Source organism: Lepidochelys kempii, chromosome 13 (genome assembly GCF_965140285.1).
Source record: "Lepidochelys kempii isolate rLepKem1 chromosome 13, rLepKem1.hap1, whole genome shotgun sequence".
Taxonomy (NCBI): Eukaryota; Metazoa; Chordata; order Testudines; family Cheloniidae; genus Lepidochelys; species Lepidochelys kempii.
Window position 1 is genome coordinate 41,333,148 of NC_136392.1, and position 20,525 is coordinate 41,353,672.

A 20,525-nucleotide genomic window follows, 5' to 3' on the forward strand; every position below is an offset into this window, starting at 1 on the left:
GGTGTTGGCCATTCTCTGTGTCCAGACCCCTGCACCCACCTGCCCTCTAGGGCTCTGCAATGATCATACACCCTTACCCCACCACCTAGATACTTAAGAACTGCATAGGGGAAACTGAGGCACCCCCACAATATTCGGAGGAAACATTAAGAACAGGCCCACTTCGTCACAGCTAGTGAACCCAGCAGAGCTCAGATCTTTCCCCTGCTCTCAGACCAGGGTGTCTGGGTTCATATCCCTGCCCTGTGCTCAGAGAACAACCCCTCCTGCACAGACACACACCCTGCCCCCTGAGCGTCCACGACACTGCACAAGGGCGCCACCCAGGGGCTGCAGGTGGTCGGTGCGTGGGTGAGTGGCCGGCTATGTGGTGCGGGTCAGGGGACACCGGAGTTCAGGGGGTGATGTTAGTCACGGGACGCTCACGAATCCCCTGGTCTGAACGAAGCGAGTTTTTGTGTCAACTCAGACCGGCTTCCCCTCACTGTGTCTCTCGCACAGTGATACCGGGCGGTGTCCTCGGGTCCCAGGCGGCTCATTTGCAGATACAGCTGGCTCTTGGCGTTGTCCCTGGAGACGGTGAATCGCCCTTTCACGGAGTCAGGGTAATCTTTGCTCTCGCCAGTGCCGCTGATCCAGGAGACCCATTCCAGCCCCTTCCCGGGGCGCTGCCGGTACCAGAACATGGTGTAGCTGCTGAAAGTGAATCCCGAGCCTGTGCAGGAGAGCCGCCTGGAGCCGCCGGTGGTCGCAGCCCCGCCGCCGGACTCCACCAGCCGCCCCTGCGCCTCGGCCCCTGGGGAACAAGCCGGGGTGGGGGCGTGAGAGCGGGTGGGAACCATCCCCTCGGGCCAGGTCTGGGCAACGGCTGCAGCTTTGGCCACAGTCTAATGTAAGGGGGAAAACTTCTGTTCTCCCCAAAATATTTATGAGAAAAATGAAAACCCTTTGGGGGTTTTCAGCCGCCGCCTCTCAGGCGAGACAAATACATGGTATGAAACCGGAAACAAAATCCGTGTGTCCCGATTTATTCCCGGGGAATCTCCCCTGCCCCGCTCCGGTCAGTCAATGGCAATAATCGGATCAACAACCCCCCTGATTTCCCCCCGCCCCATTCCAAGCACCTTTGGACGCTGCTGCGATGAAAGCAAAATGGAGCCACCACCGCATCGTCTCTGCGCGTCTGCGGCCAGTCCTCGCCCTGGGGACGGGTCCGGAGCTGCTCCCTGCACGGACAGAGCTTCTCCGCGGGCCGCAGGGTCAGGGGCGGGTGGGACAGACCCGAAAAGAGAGTCTCTGCACGGGGAAAATTTGCATAGCCCCGCCTCATTTAAATTACCACTCGGAGAAACCCCGCCCCACCCTGCTGAGCTATTGATCAACATCCCAGGGAGCAGGGTGGCTAATATCACTCAACTGGGCGGGGGCGGGGGGAGGGGGACCTGCCTTTTCACCTGGCCAGTTATCTGAGACAGGGCCCGGTCACCGGTCAGTTACTGCAGTTAAAGGTACATTGGAGACGTCGGAAGCTGCTGCCTGTGAAACCCGCCCTTTTCTTCGGGAACCCACCAGTCAGGATCCGGGAAACTAATTTGAACTTCCTACACTGGAAAAAACATATCCCTGCCCTAAGTGGTCCAATGACTGGGCTGGGTCCCAGGACACCCCGGTTTCCTTCCTAGCTGGGGCACCAAGGGGAAGCCAAAGGGGCAGCGTCAGATCTGGCAGCAGCGAGCGACATCTGACCCTGTCCGCTTTTGCTGCCCCCTGCCACAGCTCGCAATCCATCAAGGTCTCCCGGGACCCAGGGTGCAGCAAAGAAAGGCTGACCCCTCACGCCCCCTAGAGGCCGCTTGGGAATCATCGACGTGAAGGAGCGAAGAGGGATCAGGGCGCTGCCCCCTAGGGGCAGGGTGTGCGAGGGGTGGCACGCTGGTTGCCCGGAGGGGCGGGTGTGCAGCAGAGAACACGGGGGTGCTGCCCCCTAGGGGCAGGGACTGGGACAGCGGCTGCCTCATATTTGCTACCCCAGCCCTGACCTGACTCTGCAGCCCCACAAAAGTCTTGTCCGTCCCGCGCTGCTGGCAGCGCTGGGGACATTTTCTCCTTGGTTCAGTTCTGTGTGTGTCTGACTCTTCACCTGGGGTTTGCCCCGCAGGGGGCTGTGACTGCAAAGGGGATGTTTTTGTACGTGGTTAGAGTCCCTGCCCGTCACTGTGTCTCTCACACAGTGATACACCGCCGTGTCCTCGGGTCTCAGGCCGGTCATTTGCAAATAGAGCAGGTTGCTGGGGTTGTCTCTGGAGATGGTGAATCGCCCTTTCACTGAATGGCCATAGTCCGCTGAAGTGCTTTCACTGAATGGCCATAGTCCGCTGAAGGGGTTAATGTAGGAGATCCACTCTGGCGCTTTCCCAAAAGCCTGGCGGTACCAGAACATCCAATAGTTTCCAAAGGGAAATCCGGAGGCTTTACAGGAGATGCGGATAGACTCTCCTGTGGTTTTAACACCTCCCCCAGACTCCACCAGCTGAATCTGCGAATGGACTCCTGCAAAATTAAAATAGAGTCTTAATCCTCTCCACCGTAATACTGAGCTTCCCTCTGTATCCAGGCAAGGAATCACCTCTGGGAATTGCTGCCATGAAAGCGAGGGGTAGCCACAGCATCATCTCTTTTCTGACGATTTTGGAGACAATTCTGCAGGAGAGGGCGCAGAGAAGCGGGGATGGGTGTGAGCTGCGGAGACACGTGTCTGTGCGGTGTCCTCTGCAGACCCAGGGGCGCCGGGGGTGTCTCACAGGAAATGTGGTCACTCGATTTGCATCCGCTCCGGTCTTCAAAAGGAGAGAGGAATAGACCGTAGTGGCTATGTGGTAGCAGCAGACGGAGCAGCAGTAACTTTACCCTCCTCTCTTTGTGACTTCCTTCCCCATGGGTATAACCAGGGCGCCGTGAGGAACCCTTCCTCTGTCTGCTCCAATTTCTTTGTAAGTTCTTCAGGGCAGAGACTGTCGCTCACTATGTGTCTCCACTGAGCGCTCATCGCACACGGGGCCGCTACACGGTGGGATTCCCAGTTCCCATCACAGGAAAACTGGTGAGAGAGGCAAGAACAAATCCCTGTGTTGGTTGTGAAATGTCAGCTGCAGGCCCCTGAAATCTGGCTCCGACCTCATCTAGCTGCCCCTGAGACCCTAGCTAAGGTCTGTGCTGTGGGTTCTAGCGGCTACTGTCCTATAGCTGAGTTATAAAAAAGCGCCATGGAGAAGCGAAACAGGAAAGTAACTGAAATACTTCTCCGATGGATTGTATTTACTGAGGCACAACCCATCCTAAATTCTCAATTACTGCGGGGCACGCTACACTCACTGCTATGTTTGCTTCCCACAAGCTGGTCTTCGTATAACTTTTTTATGAGTGAAGTACCTCAATAGTTGGATGTTCATATTTTAACTACCTGGTTAAATTTATTAACCTAAATTTGGGATATTGCGGATTATGTACTCTATGTATTTTGTCACTTTTAAACCAAACTTTGCACTTTGGGATCATTTAAGCCTTATACCCAGATGTAGAGACATTTTTGCTTTACTCTGTGTATTAGATAATTTTAGCATTACCTTAATTATAAATAATGATCAACTTCTTTATGTCTCCAAGTTAAGGTAAGATTACATGACTCATCCGCCTTCACTCATCCGCCTTCACCGTCTATTGCAGAGACACTAATATAACCGAGACACATCCTTCCCAACCCAGTTCCTCGCCCTCAAGCCGTTTCACTGTGTCACCGAGGCCAAGTCACTTAGCGCGTCTGCGCCTCAGCAGCCCATCTCTAAAATTCAGGTTGCGTTGCTTCTTCTGTGTTTCGTAGCTACTCAGACGGCAAAGCGACTCACCTCCTCTGGCTAGCCTACGTCCTCCAAAATGTACCTTTGTTTTTCCAGGAGGCCTGAAGTGTGTCTCCTAACGTGTCTACTGGGGCTGAGAACTCGAATTACACTTCACCGCCTTTCAGACACCTGCCGCCCCCTCCGGCAGTTTGTGTCGGGAGCCCGGGGCGCTCTGTAGCACGATGGATCCCAGAGAGCGCAGAAATACGCCCCGGAGTCAGCCCGCTGCGCCCTGTCTATGGACAGCGAGAGGGACTTCGCTCCGGTGTCCAGCTGAGCCGAGAACCGAGGGGCCACAGAATCGGATTTCCGCTCTAAGCCGTAGGAAAACCTCCCAATTAGGAAGAGGGGTTCCTTCCCCGGCCGCTCCTGGTACCAGTCCAGGGCGTAGCTGCTGTAGGAGGTGCTGTATTGACACCTTATCTCCACCCGCTGCCCTTCCGTGGCTGACAGAGAAGCCGGGATCTGGGTCAGCGAGTTCCCAGCCACCGAACCTAAAAGAGAGATAATTCGGAGGGAGTCACAGGGCGAGGAAAGTCCCCTAGATAGACAGGCCCCGGCCCCCGCTCTTGGAGCTCACCTGGGAACAGCGGCAGCGCGCAGAGAAACAGCCACAGAGATTCCCTCATGTCTGTAATGGGGAAGCTAAAGAACCCCAAAGCCACCGACTGGGCTTCAGGGAGAGAGAGAGGGTGACTGCGGAATGACACCAGCTGCTGTGTGAACGGGGGATCCGGAGCGGGGGTGCGGGTGGCGCTCACACACCCCAGTAAGGCGTGGGAAAGAGTGCGACGGTGAGCAAATGTGTGAGCATTTATCCGGTGTCTGGCTGTGTGTCTGGCTGTGTCCGTGTGTGTGTGTCCCTGTCTGTCTGTCTGCGCGCCCTTCTCTCTCACTTGTCTGCAACACACAACAGACAAACCCAAGCCCCCAAGCCCCGGTGTCCTCCAGTCCTGCCTGCTCCGGAACTCAGGCTGAGAAGGGCTTAAAGACAAAGAGCTCTGTAGTGAGGATGCGGAGCGCCCTCTTTCTGTCACTGCCCCAGCCCCTTTCACATGCCTGGGGGAGGGGAGCAGGGCAGGGGGATCCAGGGTGGGGGAGGGCGAGGCTCACACGCTGCGGGAATGGGGGCAGCTGGCACGCCATGGGGCTGGGGTTTCCAGTGTCGCGCCTGGGGTTGGCATCTCCCTGCTGCCTGCTACAGAGACACGGTATCCCGGCATTTCCAGCGCTGAAAGCGCCGGGTCCCCCAGCCTCCCTATGCAGCTGACTGTGATCAGCAGGGCCTGGCCCCACTGGCAGCAGGGGGAGGTTTGTGTCTTAGCTCCGACTGGCTTCCCCTTGCTGTGCGGTTCCGGCTCATTAACCCCGAGCTGCGAACGGAACCCGGGGAGAGAGGAAGCTCGCTGCTCGCCCAGACGGGCAGGTGTGCAGCAAAGAGAAGGGGGCCTGCTACCCTCCAGTGTTTCCTCCCCCAGCCCTGACCTGTCTCTGCAGCCCCACAAAAGCCGTGTCCTTCACGCGCTGATCGCGGCGCTGGGGGCATTTTCTCCTTGGTTCAGTTCTCTGTGTGTCTGACTCTTCCCCTGGGCTGTGCCCCGCGGCGGGCTGTGACTGCAAAGGGATGTTTTTGTGCGTGGTTAGATTCCCTGCCCGTCACTGTGTCTCTCTGACAGTGATACACCGCCGCGTCCTCGGGTCTCAGGCCGGTCATTTGCAAATAGAGCAGGTTGCTGGGGTTGTCTCTGGAGATGGTGAATCGCCCTTTCACCGACTCAGCGTATCTCTTGTCGGTTCCGGCCCAATAGCTAATGCCAGACACCCACTCGGGTCCCTTCCCGGGAGACTGTCGGTACCAGTGCATCCAGTAGTCACCAAAGGTGAACCCGGAGGCTTTACAGGCGATGCTGATAGACTCTCCTGCCATTTTCACGCCTCCCCCAGACTCCACCAGCTGAACCTGTGAATTGGCCCCTGAGGACAGAACAGAGAAGGATCTTAGCCTCGTGCACAGTAACACTGGTCTCCCCGTCCCGCAGCTTTTAGGGCCAGAAATCACCTTGGGGAAGTGCTGCCAGGAAAGCAACGTGCAGCCAGAGGAGCATCTTCTTCTGCTAAGTGGGGAGTGAATTTCCCAGGGAGAGTTCTGGGTGTTCACTGCAGACACGTGGGGCTGCAGCCATTGTCTCCTGCAGGGTCGGGGACACGGCGGGGTGTGACAGGAAATGTTGTCACTCCATTTGCATCTGTTCCCTTCTTTAAGGACAGACAAATCAACCCCTAGGGGTGGATCGGGAACCTGGCATTCGTGTAGAAGCTCGTCTTTACCGGATACATTTACTCTCCAGAGGCTTAGTGTGGCGGCCTGGGAAAACCAGGGGTAATTTCCTGGACCGGAAAACAAATCTCTCAAGTGGAGGCGCTTGTGTTTTCAAGCAGGCTCTTCAATACCGCCCTGGAGTTGCCAGCTCTGCCCGCAGTGACTAGCGAGCGCTCCCCTTGGGTCCTTTGTGTAATTCAAGTCGGAAATGGGCATTTTCTTACCAGCCTGGGTTGCGCGAGAGCCGACATTGGGCACGGGTCCTCTCTTGGATTAGGCTCCTCACCACGCCGCCACTCGGACCAATGGCGGAGTAAAGGAATCGGGATCCCTTGCATGTGAACGCGTGGCCGGAGGAACAGCCCTTCCCCCCGCGGGCGAAGGCAGGACACACAGGATCTCTGGCGATGCGCTGGGAAAGAAATCCCGGGGCAGCGCGGCCCAGTGCCGCGCTAAGAACCGGGGCCTCTGCTCCCCAGAACTCGGACAGTCCCGCACCAGCGCGCACAGTGCCGGTATGGAGCCAGCCATTTGGCTGCGGTTCCCCACCTCTCTGCACGGAAGGAGAAGTTGGGGACGGGGAGAGGTGTGCGCTAAAGGGGGTTAAAATAGCCCTGAAGTTCTGCAAACTCCGGTTTCCAACTTGAGTAAAAACCCACAGGAGAAGCTGGGGTTCAGTCGAAGTTCACTAATCCCAGTTAAGAACTCGCTGCTTTTATTTCCTTTGACTGAAGTGAAAACATCTCCACTGGGGCCCAGACTGCAGGAGTGATTACAATATTTTTCAGATATGCCTCTGTCACACACAGAGAAGTATTAAACACAAATACATAGACAGCATTGAGACAGTGCTGAATAATCACTAGCTAAATTTTCCTGTGTGAGGAAGTGGGACTCTTCTTAATGTTTTCTCTGAATTGTGTGGGGGTGCCTCAGTTTCCCCTATGTAGTTCTTAAGTATCTAGGTGGTGGGATAAGGGTGTATGATCACTGCAGAGCCCTACAGGGCAGGTGTGTGCAGGGGTCTGGTCTCAGAGAATGGCCGACATCCTGTTTCCTGGCAACTGATGGCCTGGGCCCTTTCCTCCCTGCAAGGTGAGAGCTAAAGGGTTGGAGAACAAAGGAATCAGGTGACCTCCTGGCCCGGGAAAGGGACAAAGCCCAGAGGAGGAGGGGCTGGAGGGAGTTTCAGTTTGGGGCTGGCTGGGGACATGGAGTGAGGGGCAGACGTGGTTGTCTGGCTCATTGCCCCCCAGAATGGACCCAGCTGAGGGGTCCGGTTCTCTGCACCTACAAGCTCTGTGTTAGACCATGTTCCTGTCATCTAATAAACCTTCTGTTTTACTGGCTGGCTGAGAGTCCCATCTGACTGTGGAGTTGGGGGGCAGGACCCTCTGGCTTCCCCAGGACCCCGCCTGAGCGGACTCACTGTGGGAAGTGCACGGAGGGGCAGAGGATGCAGAATGCTCGGAGGTCAGACCCAGGAAGGGGGAAGCCGGGTGAGCTGTGTGTCCTGCAGACAGGCTGCTCCCATAGAGGAGACTGCCCCAGAGTCCTGCCTGGCTTCATGGGGAGCAGTTCCAGAGCATCGCCCGGGGACTTCTTGACATCCTGAGACCATCTCTGTGAGCTAGGTAGGGAAGTTACAATACTGACCTACAAGTTGGGGGAAGGGGGGGGGGGGAGGTTCTGTGGCCTGCATTGTGCAGCAGGTCACACAGGGGTTCTCAAACTTTTTTTGCCATGCCCCCCTTTGAAATTATTTCAGGCTGTGATGACCCCTCCCCCGCCCCTGAAAAAAAGTGATAGCAAATCACTGTACATACTCATAGGAGCACACTCATGATACTGCCACCCTTATTTCTGCTCTGCGCTCGCACAGGTGCTGCCTTCAGAGCCGGGTGGCTGGAGAGCAGCGGCTGCTGTGCCCTTGTAACTGGGCCTTAATGGGTCACCCATGAGGATGCTACACAACGAACGGCTGAGAAGCAGTATCGGGGGCAGCCGTGTGTCACGGAGTGTGGGGGAGTCCAGGCCCTGCACCCCTCTTCCTGGGATCCACTGAGACTCTCAGCCAGCCAGTAAAACAGAAGGTTTATTGGACAACAGGAACACAGTCCAAAACCAGAGCTTGTGGGTACAACCAGGACCCCTCAATCACGTCCTTCTGGGGGAGCAGGGAGCTTAGACCCCAGCCCTGGGGTTCCCTGTGTTCCTCCACCCAGCCCCAAACTGAAACTAAACCCACCCAGCAGGTTCCCTGCTGCAGCCCCTGTTCACATTCCTGGGCAGAGGTGTCACCTCCCCCTCCCCCTCCTGGCTCAGGTGACAGGCTCTCAGGTCTCCCATCCCCAGGGCACATTCCCAGGTCAACACTCCCCCCTCCCTGCAGAGTCACATCGTCACATCTCTCCCCCCTTTGAGACTGAACTGAGCGGGGTCACGCTGACCAGCGACCTGGGGAAGTTCGGGGCCCCCTCTCCGGGACAGCGCATCCGCTATCAGGTTGGCACTTCCCTTCACATGGACCACGTCCATGTCGTAATCCTGCAGGAGCAGGCTCCATCTCAGGAGTTTGGCGTTGGCTCCTTTCATCTGGTGCAGCCAGGTCAGGGGAGAGTGGTCGGTGTAGACGGTGAAGTGCCGCCCGAAGAGATAGGGTTCTAGTTTCTTGAGGGCCCACACCATGGCCAGGCACTCCTTCTCGATGGCCGCGTAGTGTTGCTCCCGGGGTAGCAACTTCTTGCTCAGGTACACGATGGGGTGTCTCTCCCCCTTTTCATCCTCCTGCATTAACACCGCCCCCAGTCCCGTGTCTGAGGCGTCGGTGAACAACACAAAGGGCTTGTCAAAGTCTGGGTTTGCCAGAACTGGGCCACTGACCAGAGCCTTCTTCAGCGCCCGGAAAGCCACCTGGCACTGCTCGGTCCAGACCACCTTGTCTGGCTTCCCCTTCTTGCATAGCTCCGTGATGGGGGTGGCGATGGTGCTAAAGTGGGGCACAAATCTTCGGTAGTATCCTGCCATCCCAATAAAGGCTTGGACCTGCTTTTTGGTGTGGGGAGCGGGCCAGTCTCTGATCACCTCCACCTTGGCTGGTTCCGGCTTTAGGCGGCCGCTCCCCACCCGATGGCCCAGGTAAGATACTTCCGCCATCCCCACCTTGCACTTCTCCGCTTTTACAGTCAGCCCAGCCCCCTGGAGTCGGTCCAGCACTTGTCTAACCTGGGACACGTGGTCCTCCCAGGTCTGGCTAAAGACACAGATGTCATCAATATACGCCACGGCAAAACTCTCCATCCCCCTCAGGAGCTGGTCCACCAGGCGCTGGAAGGTGGCCGGTGCTCCCTTGAGGCCGAAAGGCAGGGTCAGGAACTCATAGAGCCCCAGAGGGGTGATAAAGGCCGATTTCAGTCGGGCATCTGCATCCAGCGGCACTTGCCAGTAGCCCTTTGTAAGGTCCATGGTGGTAAGGTACCGAGCTCCTCCCAGCTTGTCTAGGAGCTCGTCCGGCCTGGGCATGGGGTAGGCATCAGATACAGTGATGGCATTGAGCTTCCGATAGTCCACACAGAACCGGACCGACCCGTCCTTTTTGGGGACCAGCACCACCGGCGAGGCCCAAGGGCTGGCAGATGGCTGGATCACCCCCAAAGCCAGCATGTCCCGGACCTCTCTTTCCAGGTCCTGAGCAGTTTTCCCTGTGACTCGGAAGGGGGAGAATCTTATCGGCGGGTGCGACCCTGTCTGCACCCGGTGGACAGTCAGATTAGTGCGTCCAGGCTGGTTGGAAAACAGCTGTCGGTACGGATGCAGCACCCCCCTGACCTCAGCTTGGTGGGCAGGGGTTAGCTGATCCGAGAGGGGAATTGTTTCCAGGGGGAAACCAGCTCTGGTCCCAGGGAATAGATCTACTAAAGGGTCATCTCCCTGCTCTTCCCACTGTCCACACACGGCCAACACCACATTCCCCCTGGCATAATATGGCTTCATCATATTCACATGGTACACCCGGCGGTGGTGCGCCCGGTTTGACAGCTCCACCACATAGTTTACCTCATTGAGCTGCTTGACGACCTTGAAAGGGCCCTCCCAGGCGGCCTGTAGTTTGTTCTTTCTCACAGGGATGAGAACCATCACCTGATCCCCGGCGGCGTAGGCGCGGGCCCGTGCCGTGCGGTCATACCAGACCTTCTGCTTCCTCTGGGCTCTGGCCAGATTCTCCCTGGCCAGGCCCATGAGTTCAGCCAGTCTCTCTCGGAAGATCAGGACATACTCCACCACTGTCTCTCCATCGGGAGTGGCCTTCCCCTCCCACTCGTCTCTCATCAGGTCCAGGGGGCCCCTCACCCTCCTTCCATATAACAGTTCGAAAGGCGAAAATCCGGTAGACTCCTGGGGCACCTCCCTGTATGCGAACAGCAGGTGAGGTAAGTACTTGTCCCAGTCCTGCGGGTGCTGGTTCATAAAGGTTTTCAGCATCATCTTTAGCGTCCCGTTAAACCTCTCCACCAGCCCATTGGACTGGGGGTGATAAGCTGAGGCCCAGTCGTGCCGGACCCCACATTTCTCCCACAAGCACCGGAGCAGGGCCGACATGAAGTTGGAGCCTTGGTCTGTCAAGACTTCCTTGGGGAACCCCACTCGGCTGAAAATGGTCAGGAGCGCATCGGCCACGGTGTCTGCTTCAATGGAAGCTAAGGGCACTGCCTCGGGGTAGCGGGTGGCAAAATCTACCACCACCAGAATGTATTTCTTCCCCGACCGGGTCGTCTTGCTGAGAGGCCCCACGATGTCCATGGCCACCTTCTGGAAAGGCTCCTCTATGATGGGCAAAGGTCTCAAAGCCGCTTTCCCCTTGTCCCGGGCCTTCCCCACCCTCTGACAGGGGTCACAGGATCGGCAATACTGCCGGACCGTGGTAAAGACCCCGGGCCAGTAAAAGTTCTGTAGCAACCTCTGCCGGGTGCGCCGGATTCCCTGGTGCCCTGCGAGGGGGATGTCATGGGCCAGGTACAGGAGCCTGCGGCGATACTTCTGGGGGACCACCAGCTGCCTCCTGATCCCACAGGACTCTACTTCCCTTGTGGGAGCCCATTCTCGGTACAGGAACCCCTTCTCCCACAGGAACCTCTCCTGGCAGCCTCTCCTCATGGTCCGTACCACACTGAGGTCGGCCAGGTCCCTGAGCTTCCGCAAGGAGGGATCTTTCCTCAACTCGGCCTGGAACTCAGCGGCTGGGGAAGGGATGGGGCCCGGTTCCCTCTCGCTGGCCAGGTCCGAGGCCTCCGCCTCTCTGAGCCGTGCCCCTCGGCCCTCCCTCCCCACCAGGGTAGGGTCCTGCGCCTCCGGTGTGATACCCTCCCCGAGGTCAGGGCGCAGTGCCCCTCGCCGGCTCTGGCTACGCGTCACAACCAGGGCGGCCTGGGGCTTGCTTGGCCAGTCCTCTAGGTCTCCCCCCATCAAAACTTCAGTGGGCAAATGGTGGTGTACCCCCACATCCTTGGGGCCCTCCTTGGCCCCCCATTTCAGGTGTACCCTTGCCACGGGCACCTTAAATGGGGTCCCGCCCACCCCTGTCAGGGTCAGATAGGTGTTGGGCACCACCCGATCTGGGGCCACCACCTCGGGCCGGGCCAGCGTCACCTCCGCGCCCGTATCCCAGTATCCATTGACCTTCCTCCCATCCACCTCCAGGGGAACAAGGCACTCTCTCCGGAGGGACAGCCCCGCACCCACCCTGTAAACTGAGCACCCTGAGTCCAGAGCCTCCAGCCCTCTGGTGGAGCTGGCCTGGGGTACTCTTCCCTCCGGGGCAGGTGGTAAACTGGTAGGCCCCCTTTCCTGGGTCGTCTGCCCCTCGTCCAGCTGGGTCCCTACCCAGTTAACCCTGGGTAGGGTGGGTCTGCTCAGTTTGTCCCTGAGCCCGGGGCACTGGGACCGTACGTGGCCTCTCTGGCCACAGTGATAGCAGCTCAGGTCACGTTGGCCCCCTCGAGCGGGTCGGAGGGGCCCGACGCCAGGCGTTCCCCGGGGGAGGGGGTTCTCCCTATTTCCCCGCTGGGAGGTCCCGTGGTGACTCTCTCTCTGCATCGGGGGGGGCCTGTTCTTTTGGGACTCCTCCCGGCTACCCCCTGACCGACTGTTCACAAACTCGTCGGCCAGCTGCCCTGCGTGCTGGGGGTTCTCGAGCTTTTTGTCCACCAGCCACAGCCTCAGGTCGGACGGGCACTGTTCATACAGTTGCTCCAGTACGATTAGGTCCAGCAGGTCCTCTTTAGCTCGGGCCCCAGCTGTCCACTTGCGGGCACACCCCTGCATCCGGTTGGCCAGTTGTAGGTAGGTGACCTCAGGCGTTTTACGCTGACTCCGGAACCTTCTCCGGTACATCTCGGGGGTCAGCCCAAACTCGCGGAGCAGGGCCTGTTTGAACAGTTCATAGTCCCCTGCCTCCGGCCCTTTCATCCGGCTGTACACCTCCACGGCCTTGGGGTCCAGTAAGGGGGTGAGAAACTGGAGCCTGTCTGCAGGGTCAACCCTGTGCAGCTCACAGGCATTCTCAAAGGCCGTCAGGAAGCTATCTATGTCCTCCCCCTCCTTCCGCTGGGCCAGGAAGCACTTATCAAAGTTCCTTGCAGTCTTGGGTCCCCCCGCACTCACCGCAGCCGCAGCCGGGGCCCCACTGCTCCTCAGCCTGGCCAGCTCCAGTTCATGCTGTCTTTGTTTCTCCTTCTCCTGACGCTCCCTCTCCTTCTCCTGACGCTCATGTTGACGTTGTTTCTCCTTCTCCTCCTGCTCATGTTGACGTTGTTTTTCATGATCCTCCAGCTCCCTCATTTTCATCTCCCTCTCCCATTCCAGCCGCCTCCGCTCCAGGGATGGGGAGCTCCACCGGGAGGATCCCCTGCTGGGTGCCGGGGTCAGGGTGCCCTCGGTATTCGCCGGGCTTCCCCCAACCATAGGTAGGAAGGGTCTCCGGATGTCCTCAGCAGCAGTCTGACCCCTCCCAGCCCGGTCAGGCCCCAGGGCCCACGCTGCGTCTGCCGGGCGGCTTCCCTCAGGGACAGGGATCGGGTCATCCAAGCGATCCCTCTCCTCCAGCTGGGCAATCAGCTGTTCCTTGGTGGACCTCCCGATGCGCAGCCCCCTCTGCCTGCACAGCTCCACCAGGTCGCTCTTCAGGCGTTTAGCGTACATCTCCCTGCTGGCCCCTCGCAGGCCGGGCAGCTTCCCACGGTTTCCAGGAAAAGCCCCTCGTGTGCCAGTCCTTCTCGAGGTCACCACCTCTTTGCCAGGGTCGAGCTGCAGATTCCTCCGCCCCTGGGACCGCTCGCTGCAATCCCCCGGGGGACCCTGTTACTGCAAAAGTCTTTCTCTCTGGTCACACATTCCCAGGGGTTAACCGCCCCCCGAAACCGTCTCTCTCTGAATCTTCAGCACGCCTGGTCCCCGTCAATTCCCCTTCGTTTTACTGCTCCCCAGTCACTTACTGCAGGAAGCGCCGTTCACGGGGTGCAGTAGATCCCACCGCTGCCACCAGTTGTCACGGAGTGTGGGGGAGTCCAGGCCCTGCACCCCTCTTCCTGGGATCCACTGAGACTCTCAGCCAGCCAGTAAAACAGAAGGTTTATTGGACAACAGGAACACAGTCCAAAACCAGAGCTTGTGGGTACAACCAGGACCCCTCAATCACGTCCTTCTGGGGGAGCAGGGAGTTTAGACCCCAGCCCTGGGGTTCCCTGTGTTCCTCCACCCAGCCCCAAACTGAAACTAAACCCACCCAGCAGGTTCCCTGCTGCAGCCCCTGTTCACATTCCTGGGCAGAGGTGTCACCTCCCCCTCCCCCTCCTGGCTCAGGTGACAGGTTCTCAGGTCTCCCATCCCCAGGGCACATTCCCAGGTCAACACTCCCCCCTCCCTGCTGAGTCACATCGTCACACCGTGTTACTCTGTATCCACAAAAACAACGAGGAGTCCGGTGGCACCTTAAAGACTAACCGATTTATTTGGGCATAAGCTTTCGGGGGAGGGGGGGCAACCCACTTCTTCAGATGCATGGAGTGAAAATTACAGTCCAGGCATAGATATACTGGCACATGAAGAGAAGGGAGTTACCTTACAAGTGGAGAACCAGTGTTGTCAAGGGCAATTCAGTCCGGGTGGATGTGGTCCACCCCAATAATTGACGGGGAGGTGTCAATACCAAGAGAGGGAAAATTGCTTTTGTAGTGAGCTAGCCACTCCCAGTCCCTATTCAAGCCCAGATTGATGGTGTTAAGTTTGCAAATGAATCGTAGGTCTGCAGTTTCTCTTTGAAGTCTGTTTTTGAAGTTTTTTTCATTGAAGGATGGCTACTTTTAAATCTGTTATTGAATGTCTGGGGAGATTGAAGTGTTCTCCTAGTTTTTGTATGTTCCCATAGCATCAGGATCTTGGATTAATAATCTTTGAGGAAATAATGCCATTTGAACCTGTTATTTGACCATTGCAGACCATGTGGACAAGGGGGATCCAGTGGATATAGTGTATTTAGATTTTCAGAAAGCCTTTGACAAGGTCCCTCACCAAATGTATGCCCTTATGTAAATTAAGTTGTCACGGGATAAGAGGGAAGATCCTTTCATGGATTGAGAACTGGTTAAAAGACAGGGAACAAAGGGTTGGAATAAGTGGTAAATTTTCAGAATGGAGAGGGGTAACTAGTGGTGTTCCCCAACAGTCAGTCCTAGGACCAATCCTATTCAACTTATTCAATAAGTGATCTGGAGAAAGGGGTAAACAGAGAGGTGGCAAAGCTTGCAGACAATACTAAACTGCTCAAGATAGTTAAGACCAAAGCAGACTGTGAAGAACTTCAAAAAGATCTCACAAAACTAAGTGATTGGGCAACAATATGGCAAATGAAATTTAGTGTGGATAAATGTAAAGTAATGCACATTGGAAAAAAATAACCCCAACTATACATACAATATGATGGGGGCTAATTTGGCTACAACTAATCAGGAAAGAGATCTTGGAGTCATCATGGATAGTTCTCTGAAGACGTCCATGCAGTGCTCAGCAGCAGTCAAAAAAGAGAACAGGATATTAGGAATCATTTAAAAAAGGGATAGAGAATAAGATGGAGAATATCTTATTGCCCTTATATAAATCCGTGGTACACCCACATCTTGAATACTGTGTACAGATGGGGTCCCCTCATCTCACAAAAGATATACTGGCATTAGAAAAGGTTCAGAAAAGGGCAATTAAAATGATTAGGGGGTTTGGAATGGGTCCCACAGGAGGACAGATTAAAGAGGTTAAGACTTTTCAGCTTGGAAAAGAGGAGACTAAGGGGGGATACGATAGAGGTCTATAAAATCATGAATGGTGCGGAGAAAGTAAATAAGGAAAAGTTATTTACTTGTTCCCATAATATAAGAACTAGAGGCCACCAAATGAAATTAATGGGGAGCAGGTTTAAAACAAAGAAAAGGAAGTTCTTCTTCACGCAGCGCACAGTCAACCTGTGGAACTCCTTGCCTGAAGAAATTGTGAAGGCTAGGACTATAACAAGGTTTAAAAGAAAACTGGATAAACTCATGAAGGTTAAGTCTATTAATGGCTATTAGCCAGGATGGGTAAGGAATGGTGTCCCTAGCCTCTGTTTGTCAGAGAGTGGAGATGGATGGCAGGAGAGAGATCACTTGATGATTATCTGTTATGTTCATTCCCTCTGGGGCGCCTGGTATTGGCCACTGTCGACAGACAGGATACTGGGCTGGATGGACCTTTGGTCTGAGCCAGTATGGCCATTCTTATGTTCTTATGTTCTTATTACATTACACACCAAAGAGAGTAAGCACACAAGAGTAAGCACAAAGAGAATAAGCTCCTGTTGCATTTCAGGGCGAGTTGGACAAGTCCCTTTTACTCCTTTGAAAAATGTCATCTGAAGTAGACTGAGGTGCTTTACGGTAAATAAGAAATTATGCTGATTGTATCTTCCTTCTCTTCTTTATGCAGCAGGGAGAGAAATGAAGCCATGGAGATTGAGAACCAAACCAGAGTGAAAGAATTAGTCATACTAGGTGTCAAGGCTTATTCCCAGCTATGGCCCTTTGAGTGCAGAAGGTGGGAGCCTGCAAGGACTCCAAAAAATAATACTGGCCACTCCAGGCTGGTAATGCTGCCACCACCCAAGTGAAAACTGCCTTTTGACAATCCAGAAATAAACCTCACGTGGAAAGATTTTTCTAAGGTCCTCAGCTTTACCACTCGTCCTCGGGGCAGCTGAGAAGAAAACAATAGAAAAGGGAAACTCAGCTGTTGTATCAGCTGACTAACATATGCACAGCCTCGTTACCTCCTGAGACACAGAAATCTAATCATGTTCTTAAAAAGGATAAATTTTATTGAAAAAAGGATGAAAACACATCTGACAACTCAGGCTGTTAGGGACTGAACACCAAACATGACTTTCTTGGGGTCCAGCTGAAAGGTTACAAGCAAACAAAAACAAAACAAAAGCACCTGGGGTTAGCACAGAGGAATCCACAAGCCCAAACTGAAGAATTCAATCTAATTGCATCTAACTAGACATTCCTGGCCTACTTACATATCTGGGGTTCCGAATGAGGAGTTTCTAGGTATGATGCTGATGATTTTTATACCGGGTCCAGACCCTACAGCATGTTGCTACCCTGTCTCTCTCTCAGTGGAGAGAACAAAAGACCCCTACACCCAGCAATTTTCCCCAATTTGAAAGGGTTCAGCTTCCTTACTGGTGCCCCATGTCAGGTGCCAGCTTATTTTAAGCTTCCCTCTTAACCCTTTACAGGTAAGGCAATTTGGGTACAGCAGCTAAGGAGGATTCTATAGCTAACTGAATGGTTGGGGAGTTACACAAGGGTGCCACCCTCCCCACCTCGTTTATCAAAGTAGGATTTCTGGGCAACTCCATATTCAAAATCCTGGTCTTCCTACTTCTTCTTCGTGATTTATGTGATAATTCTTATGTGGTATGTGGTGATCATAGCCTTGGTGTGGAGTGATTACTGCCTCCACACTTCAATGTACAGGTTTCTCTGCAACTTGTCCTTCTCAGGGATATGGTTCACCACGGCCATCCTTCCCAAACCAATGAAAGAAATAGCTTGATGTGCTGACATAAGATTCATCAGTGGGTGTTTCACCCAAACCTATTTCTATTTCTTCCTTGGGACCTCGGAGTATATCCTGGCAGCCATAATGTCTTTTGATAGCTACATAGCTCTTTGTAAGCGGTTGCATTACCCCACCATCATGAATGGGCAATGGCCTGTCCAGTTGATTATTGGCACTTGGTTGGCAGCCTTTATATCAGTTCTCTGCCCAATCATCTTGGTGTCCCACTTACCATTCTGCATCCCCAGTGTCATTAACCATTTCTTCTGTGACATAAGATCCCTTTTCAAACTGGCTTGTACAGACACACACATCATTGAATAGGTGATTACCCCTTTGCTAAACCTGTTCATATACAGCCTCAGGAATGAGAAAGTAAGAGATGTCTTCAAAGACATGCTCAGACAGAGAAAGCTGGTTCGCTTCAAAAGAGTCTGAAAAACTTTACATTGTGATTTGTAATTTGAAAAGATCAAGGAATGAAATGGAGGTCAAAGACGGAGTCACGGGTAAAATATTCAGATGAATCAAAATGACTTAGGATCCTAAATTCCATTTTTACTAGTGATTTAGGGTCAGATTTTTAAAGAAATATGGCATCTAAAGATGCATATACATGCCTGGTGGAACGTTCAAAAGGATTTCAATGTAAAAATCCCATTAAGTGCCTACCTGCATCTAACAAAATACTTTCTTTGATCCAAACAGGAATTTTTAACAACTTTTTAAATTCTCCACTAATTCCAAAAAGTTTCACATTTGGTCCAAACCAATTTTTGCCTCCCCTGACGCTCCCTGATTCTTTGGAACCACCGCTGAACTGAACTCCCACCTCCAAACGACTGCACCTTTTGCTGTCCCTGTGAGTCGCAACTCAAAGGAGGAAGGAGACAGAGACCCCATGTGGAAGATCAATACTACAACAGTGAATGAGTTCATGGGACAAACCATCCCGATGTGCAGGAAGAATAGCAAATATGGCAGGTAACCATCTTGACTTAACAGTGAAATCTTCAGTGAGCTTAAACTCAAAAAGGAATCTGACAAGAAGTGGAAATTTGGACAGATGATGAGGGAGGAGTATAAAAATATTGCTAGAGCATGCAGGGGTGTAATCAGGAAGGCCAAGGCACAATTGGTGTTGCAGCTAGCAAGGGACGTGAAGGAAAACAAGAAGGGTTTCTACACATATGTTAGCACCAAGAAGAAGGTCAGGGAAAATGTGGGACCCTTACTGAATAGGGGAGGCAACATAGTGACAGATGATGTGGAAAAAGATGAAGTATTCAATGCTTTTTTTGCCTCGGTCGACACAGACAAAGTCAGTTCCCAGACTACTGCACTGGGCAACACGGTATGGGGAGGAGGTTAGCAGCCCTCAGTGGTGAAAGAACATGTTAAGGACTATTTAGAAAAGCTGAACATGCACAGGTCCATGGGTCCAGATCTAATGCATCCGAGGGTCCTGGGGGAGTTGGCTGATGTGATTACAGAGCCAGTGGCCATTATCTTTGAAAAGTTGTGGTGATCAGGGGAGGTCCCAGATGATTGGGAAAAGGCAAATATAGAGCCCATATTTAAAAAGGGAAGAAAGAGAACCCAGGGAACTACAGACTGGTCAGCCTCGCTTCAGACCCTGGCAAAATCATGAAGCAGGTCCTCAAGGAATCCACTTTGAAGCACTCGGAGGAGAGAAAAGTGATCAGGAACAGTCAGCATGGATTCACCAAGGGCAAGTCATGCCTGACCAACCTGACTGCCTTCTATGATGAGATAACCGGCTCTATGGATATGGGGAAAGCGGTGGATGTGATATATCTTGACTTTAGCAAAGCTTTTGATACAGTCTCCCACAGTATTCTTGCCAGCAAGTTAAGAAGTATGGATTGGATGAATGGACTATAAAGTGGATAGAAAGCTGGCTAGATGTCAGGCTCAACAAGTAGTGATCAATGGCTTGATGTCTAGTTGGCAACCAATATCAAGCAGAGTGCCCCAGGGGTCAGTCCTGGGGCTGGTTTTGTTCAACATCTTTATTAATGATCTGGATGATGGGATAAATTGCACCCTCAGCAAGTTTGCAGATGACACTAACCTGGGGGGAGTGGTAGATACGCTGGAGGGTAGGGATATGGTCCAGAGTGACCTGGACAAATTGGAGGATTGGGCCAAAATAAATCTGAAGAGCTTCAACAAGGACAAGTGCAGAGTCCTGCACTTAGGAAGGAAGAATCCCTTGCACAGCTACAGGCTGGGGACCAACTGGCTAAGCAGCAGTTCTGCAGAAAAGGACCTAGGGATTACAGTGGATGAGAAGCTGGATCTGAGTCAGCAGTGTGCCCTTATTGCCAAGAAGGCCAATGGCATATTGGGCTGTATTAGTAGGAGCATTGCCAGCAGATCGAGGAAAGTGATTATTCCCCTCTATTCAGCACTGGTGAGGCCACACCTGGAGTATTGCATCCAGTTTTGGTCCCCTCACTACAGAAGGATGTGGACAAAGGCCACAAAAATGATTAGGGGACTGGAACACATGACTTACAAGGAGAGGCTGAGGGAACTGGGCTTATTTAGTCCACAGAAGAGAAGAGTGAGGCAGATTTGATAGCAGCCTTCAACTACCTGAAAGGGGGTTCTAAAGAGGATGGAGCTCGGCTGTTCTCAGTGGTGGCAGATGACAGAACAAGAAGTAATGGTCTCAAGTTGCAATGGGGGAGGTTTAGGTTGGATATTAGGAAAAACTTTTTCACTAAGAGGGTGGTGAAACACTGGAATGCGTTACCTAGGAGGTGGTGGAATCTCCTTCCTTAGAAGTTTTTAAGGTGAGGTTTGACAAAGCCCTGGCTGGGATGATTTAGTTGGTGTTGGTCCTGCTTTGAGCATGGGGTTGGACTAGATGACCTCCTGAGTTCTCTTCCAACCCTAATATTCTATGATTCTATCATTCTCTGGGGCTTCCCTGTTGGTCATGGTTTTCACATTGTGTTCTTCTCAGTCATTTTACTCATGAACATCCTGGTCATCATAAGCAACGGCCTTATTGTGATCATCGTGAGGACCAGTCACAAGCTGCACACTCAAATATGCTTTTTCCTGAGCAACCTCTCATTCCTGGAGATCTGGTAACACCACAGCCATGGTTCCCAAAATGCTAGAGACCT

General features: G+C 53.7%; 1 protein-coding gene and 1 gene segment (V, D, J or C); both read right to left on the minus strand.

Moving 5' to 3' along the window:
- LOC140896674 (immunoglobulin lambda-1 light chain) overlaps positions 1-20,525 on the minus strand; it is a 165,965-nt gene that overhangs the window by 44,299 nt on the left and 101,141 nt on the right. The window lies entirely within an intron of this gene.
- Positions 268-1,241, minus strand: LOC140896679 (Ig heavy chain V region 6.96-like). The segment is given in 2 exon segments: positions 268-796; positions 1,125-1,241. Coding segments are annotated over 2 exon segments (420 nt in total).